This window comes from Scomber scombrus, chromosome 17, assembly GCF_963691925.1.
Source record: "Scomber scombrus chromosome 17, fScoSco1.1, whole genome shotgun sequence".
Classification (NCBI taxonomy): Eukaryota; Metazoa; Chordata; class Actinopteri; order Scombriformes; family Scombridae; genus Scomber; species Scomber scombrus.
Window position 1 is genome coordinate 26,910,281 of NC_084986.1, and position 19,922 is coordinate 26,930,202.

General features: G+C 39.0%; 2 protein-coding genes across 2 annotated transcripts in view; both read right to left on the bottom strand.

Moving 5' to 3' along the window:
• The window catches only part of slc16a10 (solute carrier family 16 member 10), a 38,804-nt gene extending 33,384 nt beyond the window's left edge, over window positions 1-5,420 (bottom strand). The window contains exon 1 of the mRNA XM_062437681.1: window positions 4,859-5,420. Within this exon, the coding sequence (XP_062293665.1) occupies window positions 4,859-5,195 (337 nt within the window). The 5' untranslated portion in view covers window positions 5,196-5,420. The remainder of the gene's footprint in view (window positions 1-4,858) is intronic.
• A 1,572-nt stretch (window positions 5,421-6,992) lies between these two features.
• On the bottom strand, window positions 6,993-14,607 carry rpf2 (ribosome production factor 2 homolog). The gene is made up of 10 exons (XM_062437071.1): window positions 14,499-14,607; window positions 13,625-13,757; window positions 12,974-13,011; window positions 12,581-12,620; window positions 12,399-12,480; window positions 11,977-12,053; window positions 9,288-9,387; window positions 9,088-9,190; window positions 8,483-8,627; window positions 6,993-7,594 (listed from the first exon to the last, which is right to left on the bottom strand). Exons 1-10 carry the CDS (start codon window positions 14,519-14,521, stop codon window positions 7,409-7,411), a joined length of 927 nt encoding a protein of 308 aa, XP_062293055.1. The 5' UTR covers window positions 14,522-14,607; the 3' UTR covers window positions 6,993-7,408.
• Between the last annotated feature and the right edge of the window lie 5,315 nt (window positions 14,608-19,922).

Genomic DNA, 19,922 nt, shown 5'->3' on the forward strand with positions numbered 1-19,922 from the left:
CTCATTTAGTTCTGTCAGTTTAGACCTATTTATCACAGTGAGACAAAAATACCACTGACGAAAGGAAAGGGATCCCATTAATATGATTCATGATGTTTACCAAGTCTTTCTGGTCTCTCATCCTGACCTTCAAGTCGACCGACCCCTCCCTCTGTCTCTTGCTATCCCCTGCGCTTCCTCTACAGCGGTGTCCAACTTCAAAACCACTCAACCAGCCCACTGATGGCTGTCAGCCCTCCTCTAACAACAGGAAAACCTGCTGTAAATAGCGGCCTTCTCAGTTGAAGCGGCACTTCATGTCCTCAATGGGAATATGTTGGGCAGACAAAACGCAAATGAATGTGTGCTGGCTTCAAGGAGGTGAATAGGTGCAGGAACAACAGGCTTAGCAGGAAATGCAACGTTACCGTCATTAGCAGAGCGGAAGAGAACAGGAAATCAGGAAACTGTAAATCAAAACTTTACATTACATAGGAACACTGGTGTTACTCACTGATCATCTTGCATGAATTTGCTTCTTGTCTGGACTCACAGACACGCATGTCGCTATGTGCAAATTTGCAGAAAATTCCCTATTTCCTCTACAAACAAACTTTTTGAATTGAAGGACATCTGTGAAATTATACAGTCACAGAAAGCATGGATTGGGATCACTGACCTAGACTTTACCCACACACACACACACACACAGACACACACACACACAGACACACACACGCAAACACACACACGATTGAGAAATGCTGTACTCCACCATTACTGCTACAGTACCATTACGCTCATGAGCATGAGCCAAGGCTCATACCAAAGTGGCCAGGTCATACTACAGAAGCGAAAGCGTCTTATATCCTGCTAGCACGTGTAAGGAAAACACGGTCTGACAGACCTTCCAAAGAAGAAAGTGAAACACGCCTGGTGACACACCAAGTACAGTGACTGAGGAAACTGCAACATTATGACCCCATTGATAAAGAACTCCTTGGCATTCTGCCTTATGAATACCATTTCTGCCAAAATGAGACATTGACAGACTGTGAGCGGTTTCAATGGGGGATAACAGCTGGATAAAGGCAGGAAATGATGCAGCGCTTACACTAGATTGCAGAAGTAATCTAGAAGTAAAACTCATTTCTCACCAAAATGTGACAGGATGGCATGTTGAGCACGGTAAACCCACCATGAAAAAAGAACGAGGAAAGAAAAAGACAAACAAAAAGTTGACGATTATGGTAAAGTACCAAGGCAAAAAGATTTATCTCCCTCAACTTTTCCTGCCCAATTTTTAGTCCTAATCTTCAAACCAATGATGAAAAAAATTGTGTCAATGCAGCAAAAATATGAGCCGCCTCAACTTCTAATGCCCCTCACAAAAAAATTTGAGGAGGAAAACTAGCAGGCTTCAGTCCAACTCCAAGACAGCAAGGTGAACTGTAAAAAAGGAATGATTCGGGGTTAAATGAGTACACATGTGGTTAGCGCTATCACCTCACAGCGAGAGGGTTCTGGGTTCAAACCCACCGGCCGGCTGTGGCCTTTCTGTGTGGAGTTCTACATGTGCCTGCGTGGGTTCTCTCCAGGTACTCCAATTTCCTCTCACAGGCCAAAAGCAAGCAGCTTAGGTTAATTGGTGACTCTAAATTTCCCAGGAGTGTGAATGGTTGTCTGTTTCTATACTTCAAGTTAGCCTTGTGATTAACTAGCGACCTGTCCATGGTTTACCCCGCCTCCTGCCCAATCTCCAGCAGAGATCGGCTCCGGCTCTCTCTAGAGGACCCTCCAGAGGATAAGCAGTACAAGAGAATGGATGGACATGTGGTTCTACTCAGAATATGCCTTTTGGACCTGTTCTTGACTCAAACCCAACTGGACCAGGAACACACTGGTAATCGACTAAGATGACTTTACAGCAGTTTTGAAGAAACAGAGCTTGTTGAGACCAAATCAATTCCAAGTTCAAAGGTTTGGAGATACCTAAATGATTACATAACATGCTGAATTTGAACTAAATCCAAAAGGCACATTGTGTTCTGTTTCCTGGCTAAATCACAACTACTCTGCATTGCTGACAATGCAAAAAGTTACCTGATTATATACTGTGCATTTATTTTGATTTAGTTTTATTTATAAGAAATGATGGTTTATCACAACATACAATCTACAATTCATTATAAACACTCCCACAGCTGGAGTAGAAATAGAAATAAATGCCCTCAATATTGAATGAATTCTGGTTCTGGAGTTCTGTTATTAGACTGCCATTATCTTTTGCATGCAAAGCTGTTCTCTGAGCCTTCATATCACTTTGTCAAAATGGAAAAAAAGTGAAACCTTTGGAGAGAGTTGCATAAGCGAGTCGAGTCCAGCTGTCGCCCCCTCCTCCACACATTCTCACCGTCCAGTTGTCTGCTAGCTTCACTTAGGAAAAGACATCACTCATCAAGACAGAGCACCAATGAACTCTGATCACCGAGGAAGGGTGGTATGTGTTTGTGTGTGTGTGTGTGTATTTTGCTGTATATCCATGTCAGTCAGAGCTCTAAAGACAACAATAGCATGATTTGAATCTGATAAAAGACTATATACAGAAAGATGAAAATTAAGTGAAAATTTGATGACAGTCAGATGTTGTACACAAAGAACAAACAAGACACAAAATATTCATGAATTGGGCAATGAGTTAAATTCTTATATTGCACAAAGTAGCCACGGTGCGTCTGTGTGCAGCTCAGCGGGTTTTAATCAAAGCAAGTGTATCAGGGATTATTTTGTAACCCTCACCCACTGGAGATTTAAGATACTCCAAATCGCAACACGTACCGCTCTATGAAGACATACACCACAACATTACAACCGCTGCAGAACCCTACCCAGCCTTAAAAAACTGTTGGATAATGTCAGAGCAAACCGTAATGAAAGTATCAGGGTTATCTCAGATTGGGCATAAGTGTCTGCATTATAAAATATTGGCATTTAAGTTAGAAAGAAATGTGTGTTAACCAAGAAAGGAAAGATGTGAATGAGTGACATTATAGGAAGGTATTTTATTGTGTGTCTTTGATTCTCCAATTCAATTTTAATAATTTGCCTGTTGCAAATACCCAAACTTTATGGAAGTGTAATGCTAAATTGCTGGAATAACCCTTTAAAGTTGCATCTAACAAAGGCTGGGGGTGTTGGTTTCAATGAAACTCATTTTTGTCTTTAGAAGCAGAAACCCAAGATATCTCCTACCTAACCAAAACCAGTATTTACCCCTCGCAGCTGTTATTTAGCACACACACACACACACACACACACACACACACACACACACACACACACTATCACTGTTTTAGGCACATGACCAAAAAGTGTAGTTTTAGTCTTACATGTTTGTCTGCACTGACAACAGGTGGTTGTAATCACAGCGGAACAACACAGGGTCATTATTCATGGGGTTAGACCATCTCTCTCTCTCTCTCACACACACACACACACACACACACACACACACACACACACACACACACACACACACACACACACATTAAATGAGTAAAGAGAGCTTTTCTGTTTCCTGATCTTTTCCTTCACTCTGATCCCTAAGCCTTTATCTGCAGTAACCAAACAGATTTAAACAAGCTTTTCATTTAAAAAAAAAAAAAAAAAAAAAACATAGAAACTCCTTCATCATTTAACTTCAGTGCTGGCTTTGCCAATAAATCTTGCAGTGCTTATGTTTTGTTGTATGGTTTGTTTTGCTTTGAGTTGTTGAGTCTGTTGTGGAGGATTTATTGCCTATTTTGTACCAGAACAAATTAATAAAGTGATGAAAACAATGTGAAAAAAAAACACATGAGAAATTATAATATGAGGAAGAGGGAACAGTAAAGCAGTACAGGGTAAGTCATGATAATGAGTGTTGCAGCTGTAGGCTAGCTGCTCTGGCTTTTGTTCCACTCTTGGACAGTGACTTTTAGTAGAGCTGCTTCATTCAGTGACTTAACTCACTCCTAACGATGAAGCACTATGTGAATAACTACGTTTTTGTTTTTTTTAGTGTTTTTTTTTTTTTTTTACAGAGCAGCATCTGCAGTTACTCCATTCATCATTTAAGCGCCACACTAAAACTTTCTCTCCTCATGTCAGGAGAAGCACGCTGCGACTCTAACCCTAACCGCTGTCAGCTTTCACTTACTGACCCAAACCAGTACAATACAACCACCGACAAATATCACTCCCACATTCAGCACCGTGGCACTACCTGGCCACCGAGAAGAACTGCTGCACTTCCAACCTCACCACAGTGTCATTTAACCACACTTTCTTTTGTTTGAGTGGCTATCTGTCGTGCTTTTTTTCCCCCCCTTCTCTCACCAGGAAACGACAAGTCGTATAACTTGCTAGCTGAGGTTAGCTTACTTACAGTATGTACAGTTAGCTATAGGCTAAAACCTTTAATTCATTCGACTAGTAAAACAAGCTAATACAATTGAGTTTTTACATAAAACTAGATAAAGTGTGTCTCTGTGTGAGAGAGTGTGAGTGTGTGTGTGTGTGTGTGTGTGTGTGGTTGCCGAGGGTTATAAATTCGCCACACACCGTCCAACTTAATGCGTCCATGAGAAGACATCATAAACGTTACAACTTTAAACTGTAATGTGTGTGTGATTGGAGGTGTGACGTAGCTGACAGGTGTGAGACGTTAAATCACATTTACACACAAAACAGTATGTGTACAAACTCAAGCTAGCAACATAAGTCCATTTAAAGTCATTACATTGTGTATTTTAAAGCCAGTTAGGTGAAATGTAAGCACCTCTAACCTGAACCCCTCTCCCCTCCCCTCTCGTCTCTCTGCCCCCGCCCCGACTCTCACCTGTCTTGAAGCGGAGGTCATCATCTTCCTCGTTACCGAACTCCCGGAGGAGGGAGAGGAATAGTATACCGAAGGCGTTCTGGATCCCGAACACCGAGCCGTTACACCACATGGCAGCCAGCATGACAACCCATCCCCAGCCGCCCTCCGGATGCACAAACTCGGGCTCCTCCGCTCCAGGAGCCACCGCGATTTGCTCTGGGACGCTCAATTTGCTGTCCCCGTTCTCCCTCTTCACCTCCTCCGCCTCCTCCGAGCGCTTCTCGTCTGCTGGCACGCCGGCAGGCACCGCATCCTTGCCCGTTGCATCTTCCTGGATATTGTTCCCTTCTGTCATTGTTATACTGTCAAGTTTAAACTAAAAGGGGGGAAAAAACAGCAGCAACTTTCGTGATATTTAAAAAAAAAAAAAAAAAAAGAATAAATCTGAAGTTATGTAAGCCTACACTGACACTGGCAAAGGAAGCTGTAAAATCAAACAGAGGTCAGGATGCATCCATTGAAGTGAAGCTGCAGGTCTGCTGGTGGTGCTGGTGATGCAGCATCTAATCCTACAGTAACTGTCACAAATACACTGTTGCAGTATTATAAATAGACAGCGCGGAGGGGCGTGGCTACGGGACATCCTGCAGCTGATTGGACAATGTCCTTTACCAGACCAAGTGTTGAAATACAGACAAAATATTTCTTTAATACTCTATACGTTCTGCACCACTAGTAATACAAATATAACTCTATACTTAAATTCTAATGCCTCCCTCTCTCCCTTCTTTCCTCCCTCCCTTTGGCAGCTCCCTTACTGCTGTTATGAAAGCTCTCTCTTCCCTCTTTCCATCTGCTAAAAATAGACTGAAACTGCCAGGCAAGCAGATGGACAGACATGCAGATGGATGTGTGCGGTGAGCAGGAAAATTAAAGAAAACGTAGGAATGATGTGTATGAACTGTGGCTAGAGTTTATAAGACAAAACACACAAAAATAACAACAAAAATACTTCCAGAGAAATCAAAAAGTATCAAGATCCAACACTGTATTTTACATAAATGACTTTCATATAAAAAAACTAAAATGTCTCATACATCTATCAATAATGTAATGATGTAATTATGAGTTTAGATATAAGACAACCAACCATGCTATTGATCCCACAACTGTTTAACATTCATTCTGTTGCACCTTCATATTACTATTCATTTTCTCTATCAGTTTATTTATATATTTGTATTGTATGCGTTCATTTTTGTAAGTCGTTGTAAGTATTTCTGTCTTTATTCTTTAATGTTAGCAGACTGAATAAATCAAAAGTGCAAAAGAATTCTGTTGTAGATGAACACCTGGACACCCAGACAGTGGAAAGGTATGACATTATAATCTGTATAAAAGTCATTAAAAAACAATATTACACTGCTGAGTTTGTACAATTAGTGTAAATGGTGCTCACTGTTTTCTGCATGTGAGCATTGCCATGAATGGGTCACCTATTAAGTAGAACTGTTGTTAACTGTTAGCTTGTCTGTTCAGCTGTCCAACAGCAAACTCTTGTGGTGTTGCAGTATTTCTGCATGAGAATTTTTTTTAAAAATTATTATTATTGCACATTACAACCAATTATACTAATTCGTAATGATATATACATGTAATTTATCTGCCTGTTAAAAATATAGCACAGATTTAATATGTCATTTAAATAAACTGAAATTCATGGAAGATTTCCAGGTATACGTGGCTTGTTTAAAAAAAAAAAAAAAACTCCTCTGCTGATCCCAAATTCCCAGAATTGCTTTTACAGCACGGAGCTCACATAAATAAGATCTAGAAATGATAAAAATAACACCCATCTGTCTGCTCCCAGTGCAGCTACAGCCACGATTAGTTTTTAATCCTACAAACATGGTGCATTAATGAATTAGGGCAAGAGGGAATCCTTGTAGTTTTGTAATTATTGTCTCATTGTAAACTTTACTGGAAAGCAAGACTGTAAACTACAAATGTGTGTGATTGGAAATAAATAAAACTACAAGATTGTTAACGAAAAACATGCTGTTGGCATTTAAACTCTATGAAGTGATAAAACAGAAGTCATAACAGTAAACACAAGGTAATATTTTCAAAGAACTCAATTTTTAAACAGCCACAAGCAGGTGATAATTTTATTTCTTTTAAAGCCAGAACTGCAGATGACATTTTACCTTTTACAAAAAAAAAAAAATGTATTTAGTACTTACATAGAAGGGAGAAACAATTCAAATTCCTACAACTGCTAATAGATGACATTTGTTGGACTTGATGTCGAACAGAGAACTGAGCCAACACCTTCATGATACTCAAGACAAACAATGACCTGAAGGTCACATGATAAAAAAGACCATGTGGGAAATGTAAGAAAAGAGTAATAGATGTGTGCCCTGTTTGCCTGTTGGCAGATCACATGACCACACACTGGCAGTAAAAGCTGTTGCTGATGAGCACACGGTCAGTCTTATGCCAGAGGTGACTGTCCTGCACCACCATGATGGGACACTTGGACACTGATCTGTGTGATTCCAGTCCTCAGCTCTCTACTTTGGCCACTTTGGGTTCCTGTCCATCCTTCTCTTCAGCAACAACCACTCCCTTTCTCTTCCTCAGGCCCTTCATCTTGCGTGTTTGAAGTTTGGCCAGGTCCTGCTTCTGCATGTGCACGCGGCCAAACTTGGTGCCAAAGACATCGTGGGAGATGTTCTTCTTCTTCTTGGGCTGTTAACAGAATTGAAGGACTTGTCAGGCTGAGAAATTCACTTTTTGCCATTTTAATCCTTTGGCCATTTCAGAGACATTTTATACTTTACATAACAATACATCTAAGATCAGTTTATTCATAACACCAATTGTAATACACACCATACTTTCCTACTACTGACACTTCACCCCAAATCATACATCCTCAACCTTTCCAGGATTGCAATTTTTAGGATATTGTCCTTAAATATTTCATCTTTCTGCATCATTTTGTTCCAGCTGTCTGTTCTTTAAAGCTCTATCATGTTCACACATGACTTTACGGCTGTACAATACCGTCAAATTAAAATATTTGGATTTTTTGCATAATTTCATACACATTTCCACAAAAATGATTGGTATTTGGTCTATTGGACGGTCTGGGATCTCCTCTGGATGTTAAAAATGTTTGGCTGTGCAGCATGAGTTAGTAGTGACAGTTCAGTAGAGCTTAAGGGATTAATGCTTGTGTTAATATTAAACTCACAGGATGGATAAATACAGCTACGGCTGACTGAAACTGGTCCAACTTTTTACAGTGCAAAGCTGAGCCTGACGAGCTGAATCTGATATGTTCTAAAATGGTTCCTGGACCAGAAGAGAAACTGTTTATTTAAGTAACATGACGGCCTTTCCTCTGGCGCCACCTGCAGGCCACACTTCAGATTTTTCAATCCAGGGCTGGTAAGAATCTAAGAATTACTATTCTTTTTTAAAATTGTGTCCGTCATGTCGTAACATGTGTGATCACGGCCGCAATAATATTATTTATCCATTATTATTCTTAATATATATGCATTTAATTTTACTTCCCATCAAAAGCCTTTTAGAAAAGATATCCATCGATTCTATCCAGGTGATATTTACCTTCAGAGCTTTAGGCTGTCTGTGAGATAATTTATACAAGTCATCTGAAGCCAGATGTGTTCTTCTCAAGACAAAATCAAATGATGGTCCAATCTCCTCCATCTCGATCCGCGGTGTCCTGCAGCCAGACTTCTTCAACAGACACCTGTGATGACACATTATATCAGCTATCTCATTGGGGACAGAGATGGCACCAAAATATGTCATAAAATGTGCACAGGATATTTAGAGGGGTTCCGGGATTTATCAGTGTGAGTGGTTGGTTTATACTTAATTCAACAACTTCAAGTTTTTAAGAAAAAAATCTTGCAGTCTTCCAATCATGCAGCTCTGCTAGACTTTAGAAAAGTAATCAAACCAAATGGATCAAATTCTGATAGTGAAACTAGTCATTTTACGGGGTTGTGACACTCAAAAAAATGTATCAACTGTAAGTATGTGGGAAAAAGTCCAACAGCATCATATGACATTGTAATAACATGGCCAATGTGTCAAATTGGCTTCTTCCTGTATCCACTTCTCTTTATACATCCATGGTCTGGTATATTCTTGCTTTGTCACCATCATCAGTTAACCTGTTTAGAAACCCGTTTTCATTTCAGTACCTGTAGCTGCGCATGAATATTTTCCCATCCAGGGCAGTGAAGTGCAGAACATGTTCCAACCCTGCCAGACGTACTGCAGACACGGTGGGACCCCTGAAGAAGTCTGAGAGGTAGGACAAAGAAATGGAGGACGGCCGTTATTAGCACACCAACAACCAAGCATAATAATGACAGCTTCACACAGTACGAGGAGTGTGTACCTATGAGCAGACTCTTCAGGCGTTTGTGCTCGTTCTCCATATCGAAAGCCTCGCCTGCAAAGACCAGCATCGGTTTGGTTCCTTCGGGACATTTACTGGCCTGCAATAGAAAAACACAGAGACTGTACAGAGGAGCTGAATCATACAGCAGTTACGGACTGTTTAACAGGGCACAGAAATATTTGCTCAGCTGTGTTGCAAGCAGTTGATGTCTCTTCCTTTCTTGAGTATGAAACAAAGTCACTTTTACATCTCATTGTTCTGACAAACTGAGGTGTATCTTCAGCACACACACACCTCAGTGAACAATATTTTTAAAAACAAACTGAAACAAAGGATCAGCCTAGCCATACCAGAGCCCTGTTCCATAAAGCAGGATTACCCAATAAACCAAGCTTATTTTGTTAGTCTGGATCATTTACCAGCAGATCCGTTTCCATGAAGTAAGCTCAGCATAGTTCAAGCTCAGTTACCACGGCAACTTATGCTGGCAAACTAACCTGGTACGGACCAGGCTAACTGTCAGGCTTAGCCTGAGTTGCTGCTTAGCCATGACACTGACCTGTATAGGGTATATATATATATATATATATTTACACACACACACAGTGGGAGAAATAATTTTTTTCATGTATTTCCAATGAGGATGCTCACATGAAATTTTCACCAGACTGTAGTCAAGAAATCCACACATATAAAGAAATCAAAACATTAACACCCATAAATAAACCTATGTGTAATAAAGTGGAATGGTAGCTCTATTGTGGTGGATTTTGTCACTGTGAATCTGTTCACAGTCTGTCTGATATTGCGAATGTGGATCAGCCTTTATGGAACCACTTTAGCCTGATCTCATTTGTCAGGCTCATTCAAGTGAGGTGTTCAACAATAAGGTGGGGGAAACAGCTAGCTTGACTGTTTTCAAACTTTTCAAAAAAACCTACCAACACTTCTAAAGCTTACTAACATATTTTATTCTCACACATTAAATAAAAGTCAAAGCAACAAGTTGTTGTTTTATGGCAAGTTAAGTCCTGGAACTATGACAGCTGGGTGTAGTGTCTCTGCACAGCTTCCTAGAGTCTGGCAGGTTACAGTTACAGGGAGGTCATCAGGACTATTTATTTGACCATTTAAAAACAGTATCAATTTTCTTTCAGACATGGTGGGTAGAGAGTACAATAATGCTCCTCCTAGACCAGAGATGTCCAAACTACACCACAAAGGTTCATGTGGCTGAAGGTTTTCACTCCTCCCAGCAGGAGCACACCAGGCTTGACTCATTTAATCAACTGATCTCAGTCTTCAGACAGCTGATTGGTCAAATCATGTGCTCCTGATTTGTTGGAAGAGCCACATGGCCCTTTACAGAATAGTTTGGACATGCCTAGACCATCCTGACCCCAGTGACCACATGGAGGAAGTGGATCAGGAGAAGGGCAGCAGAATCGTGACGTTAAAGCTACAAGTTCTCAACTAACCCTTTACACTGTTGGTATATAAGGCTGCAAACTAGGGCTGCAACAACGAATCGATAAAAATAGATTATTAAAAGTGTTGGTAACAAATTTCATTATCGATTCGTGTCGCGTGCTTAATGCGTCACTGCTATGTCGCAGAGCAGTTTACTTCACCTGCAGACGGAGCCGAGTGGAGCTGGTATCATGGCAGAGGTGTAGAAAAATGCGGCATCCTGCCGAGGTCGGCACGGAGCGCCCGCGCATGCACACACACAAAAAAACCGATTGGTTTTCTATCACTTTTGCATGTTGTGTCAATGATATAATGTTATTGTGTGGATCATTAACCTTGTTGCAGTGTGCTCCCTGGTTATAGTTAGTGAACTAACAGCTTCTACCTGCTCAGATCTCACAGTCAGCAGCAGGAGATGAGGAGAGCAGCAGGGGAATCTAGCGCACATTATTTTGTATGGTAGCCTAATGATAGAAAAAGTAAAACTGGTAACTATAAAATAAATCACATTTCATATTGTTTATATATAATTTCACAGACAAATTGTTTTATTTTTTCTGGGTTGTGTGTGAAATCATTAAGAATAATATAAAACCAGTCTGTACACCACCAAGATGAACTGGTTGAGACTTTATTCTTGGTTAACACTGCTGGAGTAATTTTGATGTATAAGTGTGCTCTATTTGTGTAAAAATTGTTTTTTTATTACCAGTATGTTATAGTTCAGGATATATAATATAACTCTTTTTAATGTATTAGTAGAACCATCACTGGATGTTGAAACAAATCCTGTTAAGCATTTTTCTTGATTATCTTTTATTTATTGTTCCAACAGCTCAGATCCCTTTAAACAACAGAAAATACCTCTTTTTGTGTAGCATACATGTGTATGTTTTATTGTTAAAGCTATCAGACATGAACATTTAGTTGTTTTGTTTAAATTATTATATATAATTTAATATTATTTTAACAGCTCAGGGACGCCCAAGCAGCAACATGTTGTTTGAGCACTTTTTTGCATTGTCAATTTGAAATAATGTTTTGTTTTTGAAAGAAGGGGTGGAAATTAAAAATGTTTTTAAAAAATAATATGATTCATTGAAAAAATAATCAACCGATTAATCGATTATCAAAATAATGGTTAGTTGCAGCCCTACTGCAAACCCTTGAGGGACAGACAGAACACATACAATTATTGACCAACTACAAGCATTACCTTTATGTCACTCAGGGAGACGTACTTCTCGATTCCGAGTTCAATCATATCGAGCACGTGAAAGTCAAACAAACGGCCTGCAAATAAACCAAAGGAAAAAATCACACACATGATTTGTCCTCCAGTCGTTCAAAAATGAGAGAAATGATAATATGATAAGTTAACATTCAGCAGGAGTTTCAAGGAGCTTTCAACACTGGGCAATATTTTAATACCATTTTTTTTAAATACCTAGAAAACAGCAAATGTGCTTAAAATGTTGAGTTTGAGTAAATCTCAGGTAGTACCCTCATCAAAAACATACTGAGACAATCAAGAAATGTTTGATTTTGTGTTTTTTAAATAACCTACATCTACATTAAGTACAGAAATGGATATATATTGGTCTTTGACAACTGAGTGAGTGAGTGTAGAAATGTTACCAAATATGAGGTTGTTGGGTCGTTTCTTGTTGTGGGAGCCGAACAGAAACAGTGAGCAGTCTGTCTTCTTAGAGAAAAATTCCTGGTAAAGAATGTTAAAAATGCAGAGTGATAAACCTGGAAAACGTGTACAGATATGTAACTGTAATGAAACATATTTTGGCTGTTGTGGGTAAACTAACCAATGATGTCGAATCCTCAAATGGACGAGTGATGTTCTTCCTGAAAAAGCAAATTCACATTTTATCCAGTGCAGATAACTCCAGATGTTTCCTCACAGACAATTCACTGTGTTGACTTGTGTTCTAAAGACAAGTTTGGTGTATTCTAATTTATCCATATTCATAATACATTTCAATCCTTTAATATAGATACTGTTATTATTTCCATTGTTCTACTACTAAGAAATCCTTAGTATAATCTAATGACATGAAGTAGCATTTAATATAATTGTATTTGTGCTTTCATGAGCTGATTTGGAAGGAGAAACTACAAAGTGACATCATAAACAAGGGAAACAAAAACCAGCTTACACTGAACATGTTTGTGATGTCCTAAGATATAAAATCACTTACTTCTTGTACAGCACTGCATTGGGTTTTTTCAGGGAATACTGCAACAAAGAGATTTTATATTTCATTTCACAAATACACTTTATTTTAAAATCACAAGTCCCAGCCAAGTCCAAGTTTGATAAATAGGCTTAGTTACAAGATATACAATACTGGCCAGAAGTTCTTTCTAGGCCTTTTCATTTCTCCCTGGATGATACATGGATGTATGCTATATTTGTTGATTTATGTATGCAACAACCTGGGTTTCATAGTTGACATCACAAAACCAGTTCCACACAGTCACAACAGCAAATCTCTCTATTATTATTTCCAAATGACAGACCTCATCATTAATCTCACTATTTGCAAAAATGCAATTATAATAATCCCCATGGATACATCTTGATGAACGAGACATGACTTGAGGTCAAAGCAGTGGGAACGGTTCAGCTATTTTTATCTGCCTCACAGAACCTACTAAGCTGTGTGATGCTAATTTAAAAGAGGAACTATTGAACTGAGGTGTAAAAGTGTCCTGTTAACTATGGATGAACAATTTTTAAGTCAAATACCTGAACAGACTCACATCTTTCCAAAAGCTGTCTCTCTATTATTATTATTATTATTATCCCCCAAGGTCTTCCTCACTGAGTGCACTGTCAGGTTACTTACTATGTCCTTCAGGGCCTGGGTGACGGTCTGATTGGCGTTCCCTCCTTTCATTATCATAGCAGTCTTTCCATCTTCACTCAGCTTGGGTGCTCTGCTCTCCAAGAAGCGCTTGGCGCGCTTTGTCTTAGGTTTTCTGAGGACACAAACAAACACAGGAACAGATGATACACTGCCAGTGCTGATCACTGTTACATCAAATATAAAAAGTGTCCAAAAAAAAGAGGCTGTCAGAGTTTCATTTAATAACAAATAATATCCTGTTTTAAACACGGCAAGCAAGACAAACATGTTTCAATGTTCATTTGAGATCCTGACTGTTGTTTTAAGACCCACTTGAAAAATTGTGAATCCTAATTAATAAGCTAAATAAACTATTTTAACACATGACCCTTTTACACGTCATTGAAATGTTTGTCATTTTTCAAACTAAATAAACAATAAGTCCATTAAAAAAAAAACTACATATTGTGAATTGCAGATAAATCCAGATGTCATGGAAGTATAATAAAAGGTAATAACATTGAGAGTTCAGATATTTTCTCCCTTAATTGTAAATAATGATATGTGGCACTCTAACATTAGTACAGGCCAAAAACAAGTCATATTATAACTCTATAGTGCGGTTCTATCATACTGTATCAGTCAGAATCATATAGAACTGTGTTTAATGTGGACTGTGAAGTTAGTATTTGATGCTACAGTCATTTAGTCTTCATTATGTAAAAATATAACTAGCTATCAGTTAACGTAACATGCGTGTTTAACCGACACCAGTTCAACCCATGCTCGACAGCTTGTGCTTTCTACTGGACGTTAATAATAACAAACAACCAACAATATCTTATAAAATAAAACTAGTAACAGTGAGACTTACGTTACACCGTCTAACTGCGTCATTTTCTCTCTTTCTTCGTGTTTCTGCTAACAGACACTCACGCGGCTCAACTTCCACGTGAGAAAAACGACGGAAGACAACACTGTTTGTTTCTCTTTTTCGTTGGTGTCAATGTGGTTGATATCCGGCTTCAAGCGCTTTACCGCCACCTAGTGTTAGAAACTACGCCATACATCACAGCCTATGGTCAAAACAACGGCTGAACACTCCATTCTACCAGTGTTGGGGAGACTTAAATTACTTGTAGTTGAACTACATAGCTTAACTACAATTTGCTATAACTTGCTGGTAGTTAAACTACATTCATATTTTGTGCTGCTCCATCCTTGGAAGGATGCTCCATCCTTGGCAGGATGGAGCAGCGGGATCTTCCCAGGAAGATCCCGAGGTACTTAAACTCCTCCACTTGGGGAAGGATCTCATCCCCGACCTGGAGAGTGCACTCCACCCTTTTCTGGCTGAGGACCATGGACTCGGATTTGGAGGTGCTGATTCTCATCCCGGCCGCTTGACACTCGGTGGCCTCAAAATGACTTCATATTACTGTGGTAAGTGATATCAAGTCATTTTGAGGCAGAAAAACCCTTTCAGTATCAAATTAAGAGCTGGGATCAATTTTTGGCAAGTGAAAATCTGCATTTTATGTGTTGCACTGGCACTTTACTCAGTTTTCAAGAGGTAAAGGGTACTGTTTATGGTATTATCTTCTAAATATAACTCTGTTGAGTGATATGACGTCATTTTGAGGCAGAAAAACCTTTTCAGTATCAAATTAAGGGCAGGGATCAATTTTTGGCAAGTAAAAAAATGCTATTTATGCCATGCATTGGCCCTTTACAACATTTCCAGAGGGTACAGAGTACTGGTTAAGGTATAATCAGGTAAATATAACTCTGAAGAGTTACATGAAGACATATCGTGGCAGAAAAACCCTTTCAGTATCAGATTGGGAGCAGGAATCAATTTTTGGCAAGTAAAAAACTGCATTTTATGTGTTGCATTGGCCCTTTACACCATTTCCAGAGGGTACAGAGTACAGGTTAATCTATAATGAGCTAAATATTGCTCTGTTGAGTAATAGGAAGTAATTTTGAGCAAGAAAACACTTCAGTATCAAATTAATGGCCGTAATCAATTTTTGGCAGGTGAAAAAGCCCATTTTGTGTTGTAATGGTCCTTTAAAAGAGTTCAAAACTGTCCTGTGAGCTCTAGTGTTTATATTATGAAGCTTATGAATGAGATCAAGTCATATTTAGGCAGAAGTCAGCTTTCAGTAACTGCATTTGGCCTACAATCAATTTTTGGCAGGTGAAAACTGTTCGTTATTTTATAGGCGTATGTAACCCTCCCATTAATCATGTCTTTTATAGTCTTGTCTCCAAATAGTAGGCAAACTCCCATGCACCCTCAAGGATCCTGTAGAAGGTGTAGAGCTGGTCCACAGTTCCACGACCCGGACGAAAATCACATTGCTCCTCCTGAATCCGCCAGTAACATGAATATTTTTATTAAAAAAAGACAAATTAGATTTTACCATTATTGTGTTCCAGAACTCTCTTTGAAAAAAGGCATGAATCATGTCAGGACACGCCAACATTGACACACCGATCTAGAATATGTCTACCTCTTTGTATTTTTTATTACATTTTTTGTTGACTGATTTACATTTCTGATTTACAACTGGGTATTGGGGGTAGGATTTTCATTTTCTCTTTATATTACCCAACATGTCTATATATTACCCAACATGTCTATAGATTACCCAACATGTCTATATATTACCCAACATGTCTATGTTGAACCTACAGTATGTTGATCAAAAATGTAAATAAAACTGAGTTGAGAGGCATATTTCTGCTGGCATGTGAATTTTTTGTAGGCTGTTATATTTAGTTTCATATAAGGGTCAATGACGTATAAGGATTTGGAACAACTCAATTGTAGAATAATAAAAACAAGCATATCTAATGCAGTAGTTCAAACATTCAGAATGTTGTGTAACTGAAGATCCATATTATACATTTGAAATTAAGTGATTTTAGTGGGTTTTTTCAAGATTAATTGGCACTGGCCTTAAAAAGAGTCATGTGGTGCGACCATGATCATATGAAAAAAGTATATGAAAACCAACAGGACAAAGCATTTACTTCTGCGCAGTGAGTATATTATTTTGTTGCAGATTTTTTTTTTGTTACTACTAAAAGCTATGACTTTTGAGTTCTAGATAACTCCAGCAGAGACTGTGGTTCAACCTTTATCAGCCCTTACATGTTCAGCAGCTCAAAAAAAGCAGCCATTTTTTCCAACCACCTGTCATGTGGTTAGAGACCACAATCTAGAATTAGACGCTAGAGAACAGAGCACCTGTAAAGATGCCCTAAATTTATGATCAACACTTACTGACCGTGTAGGTGGATTGACTGATTGAGTGTCGAATGAGTTGTTTTAAGAAGGAACCTCTCAAACTGCATGTAAATTTCATTCAAAGCAGCTTGTTGCCATACTGTATGCATGAAAAAAAATACACTAAACATCCACCAGGTGGCACAATGTCCCATCAGATGACAATGAAATATCGCAGCATCATGACAGGAACCTTACCAGTACTGCTCTACAGGAAACTGTGAGACAGTTTCTAAAGAAGCTGAAAGGTTGGGTGACCTCAGTTGATGGTTATCTCTGAACTGTTGGTTGGGACCTTAAAAATATATATTAAAAATAATAAGTTCCCTTAAACTATTGAATTAAAGTAGATTTAATGACACTGATCAGCAGCGAAAGTCAAAGGGAAAGCAGATCTCTACAAAGTGATCTAAATGAGACACATACAGCACTAGTAGTTTGTTTTGAAAGAAGTCAAATGATGATGTCATCAGGGTAATATCAGTTTCAACTCAACTACACACTAATAAAAAACCCTTTCATTGCATTAGTTTGAAAGCCATATTTAGCATGTCTGAGCAGTAAATAAACAGCTGATGGTTTATGACTCACTATTATGTAGTTGTTTGCAGATATAAGTCTTTATTAATGTACTTGCCAACAATTATAACGTGTGTGCCTATTAGTGGAGGGCTGGTATATAAACAGTATACCAGTTACAATAGTATGAAATAAACACCTTCAGTCTCCTATAACATGATACTAGTCTTAACATTAGGAAACACTTGAAAAAATCCTTCTGTTTAAAACTACATTATAGTGATGACCAGGTTTATATACTGTTTAGAAATACTAGTGATGCTTTAAAGTGTTATTTGATTGGTCTTTTTTTTTATGTCTGTCACAGCCTCTAACATTATTGCAGTGAAAGACAGTGCAGTACCCCTGTAAGAGGCAGTAAGTACACTATTGTCATATTTCCATTACTTCCTATTAAAAACCAAACCAAAAACACAGCAGTTGCACAGATAAGTTTTTATCTTTATTGAAGCATCAAGCTCGTAGCACAGATATATTTAGCACATCTTGACCATCACCAAGGAACAGCAAAAGAAAGAATTAGAACAGCAAAGTTTCTCCTTCAGTACATCCTGCAACTGTATCCTCTCTCATCCAGGGGAGGTTTTTTCTTACTTTCCTTTTCCTCTGAAGCCTTTTTGAGTGAAAGACTCAAAGAAAAGGAAAGTCGGAAAAAAAAAAAAATTATATATATAATTTTTTTTATATATATAGTTCAGTCAACTTTGATAACGTCATCCCTTACCTTTACAACAAACTGCTTTGAACACGAGTTTTACAGCAAAAAAAACATTTGGACAAAAGGGGAAGAGAGAGAGAAAAAGGAAGATTGGTCCGCAGAAAAATACAAAATATCTTTTTGTAAAAAATTCTATAACCATTCAACTGCAAAAATGCATTTTGAGTTCACTGTATAAAAATAAAACAAAATAGCAATGATCCACACCAACGAGGCTAAAGAACAGTTAGCATTTAACTGCCTACAGTATTTTTGAAAACAGTGCTGGTTTAAATTCCCTAAATGTGTGACTTCACCACAACAACAAAAAAAAAAAAAAAAAAAAAAAAAAGGATCTGTAACAGTCGCTGCACACCACCTGAATCATCTGACAGCAGTTCACATAAGAGCAGAGATTGGTCCTCAGGAAAATAATGAAACCACTCCAAAAAGCCATTAATAGACAAACTTAGAGGGAAACTATTCCAAAATGTCAACTGCACAGCTAGTTCTTACAGGAACCGTTCAAATTTATCCACTGGTTCAACTAGCAGCCGGAGCTAGTTGAAAAAAAAAAAAAGAAAAAAAAAAAAGGCGATGAGCATGCTGTTACAGGTGATGCTGCAATCATCATTTATATCTTTAAAAAAAAAAAAAAAACATGTAGCTGAAAGCAGGGTCTTCTCCGCTTCGAAAATTCAAACTGCATTCTCTGGCAGAAGAAGCATAGTGAACACCGGTGAACGCGAAACGTGGACGTCTGACAAAGCTCTCACTGAGTCATAAATGAGAAACTTTACCTGCTTTTAGCACTTAAAAGAATAACAAGTTAACCAACCATTTAAAAAAATCCCACCTATCCAAAACATCAGGATGTGGCAGTTTAAACTACACTTCAACTGGTATAACAAGAGGAAGGTGAAGCACACAGACCTGACAGGGGGGGTGGGGGGGGGAGGAAAAAAAAAAAAAAAAAAAAAAGAGGGAGGAAGAGAGACGGCGCTACATTACACTGTCAAGCAACACGGCACTATTAGTCACATGCACCATAGTGTCACAGGATTCTCTCCCCCCCCCTCGACAAACAAAAGGGCATTGATCTGAACACAAAGAAAAAAAAGAAAAGAAACTGCTAAGGGAGTCACATTTTCGACCAATTCACTGCAAAAACCATCTGGGCACAATAAATTTAATAAAATGGCAGTTTTATGCAGCGGTTAGATGTGGAATGATCCGGGATCACCCTGGCATGCTCAGACTGGTGGGCCTCTATTGTGTGCTTACATGATTTCTGTATGGGGGGCGGAAAGAGACAGAGGATGGATATTATGTGGGTAAAAGAAAAATGCTTTGCTGGGCAAGCGCTGCACTAAGCAGAAAATAGTGTCTGATTCATTATTTCCCCCCCGCCCCCTCCATTCAGAGAGAGCAGGGGCGCAGGCCCAGCCAGGAGGGCCACCTCTTGTCATGTCACGGTTCTGGGGCCAGCTGACGGTCTGACTCTGGCAGAAAGTGGAAGGGGGGGGGGGGGGGGGGTTTGACCTTCTGGGGAGCTGGACAATGAGCCGGTCGGCAGAGGGCATTGTCAACTGTACACGTGTGTGTGTGACACAGAGAGAGAGAGAGAGTGAAGAGAGGAGGGTGTGTGTGCGCTCTCCTGGAGTCGTACATTCAGCTCAAAACCTGGTCCAGGCTTTTCTCTAGAGACGTGTACATTCGAAAGA

Coding starts and splice junctions, on each gene's coding strand:
- rpf2 (XM_062437071.1), bottom strand. CDS start 14,521: ATGACGCAGTTAGACGGTGTAAC. Junction 12,481..12,580: donor TTGAGGATTCGACATCATTG/GTTAGTTTACCC, acceptor ATTCTTTACCAG/GAATTTTTCTCTAAGAAGAC. Junction 9,388..11,976: donor TCTCCCTGAGTGACATAAAG/GTAATGCTTGTA, acceptor TTTCTATTGCAG/GCCAGTAAATGTCCCGAAGG.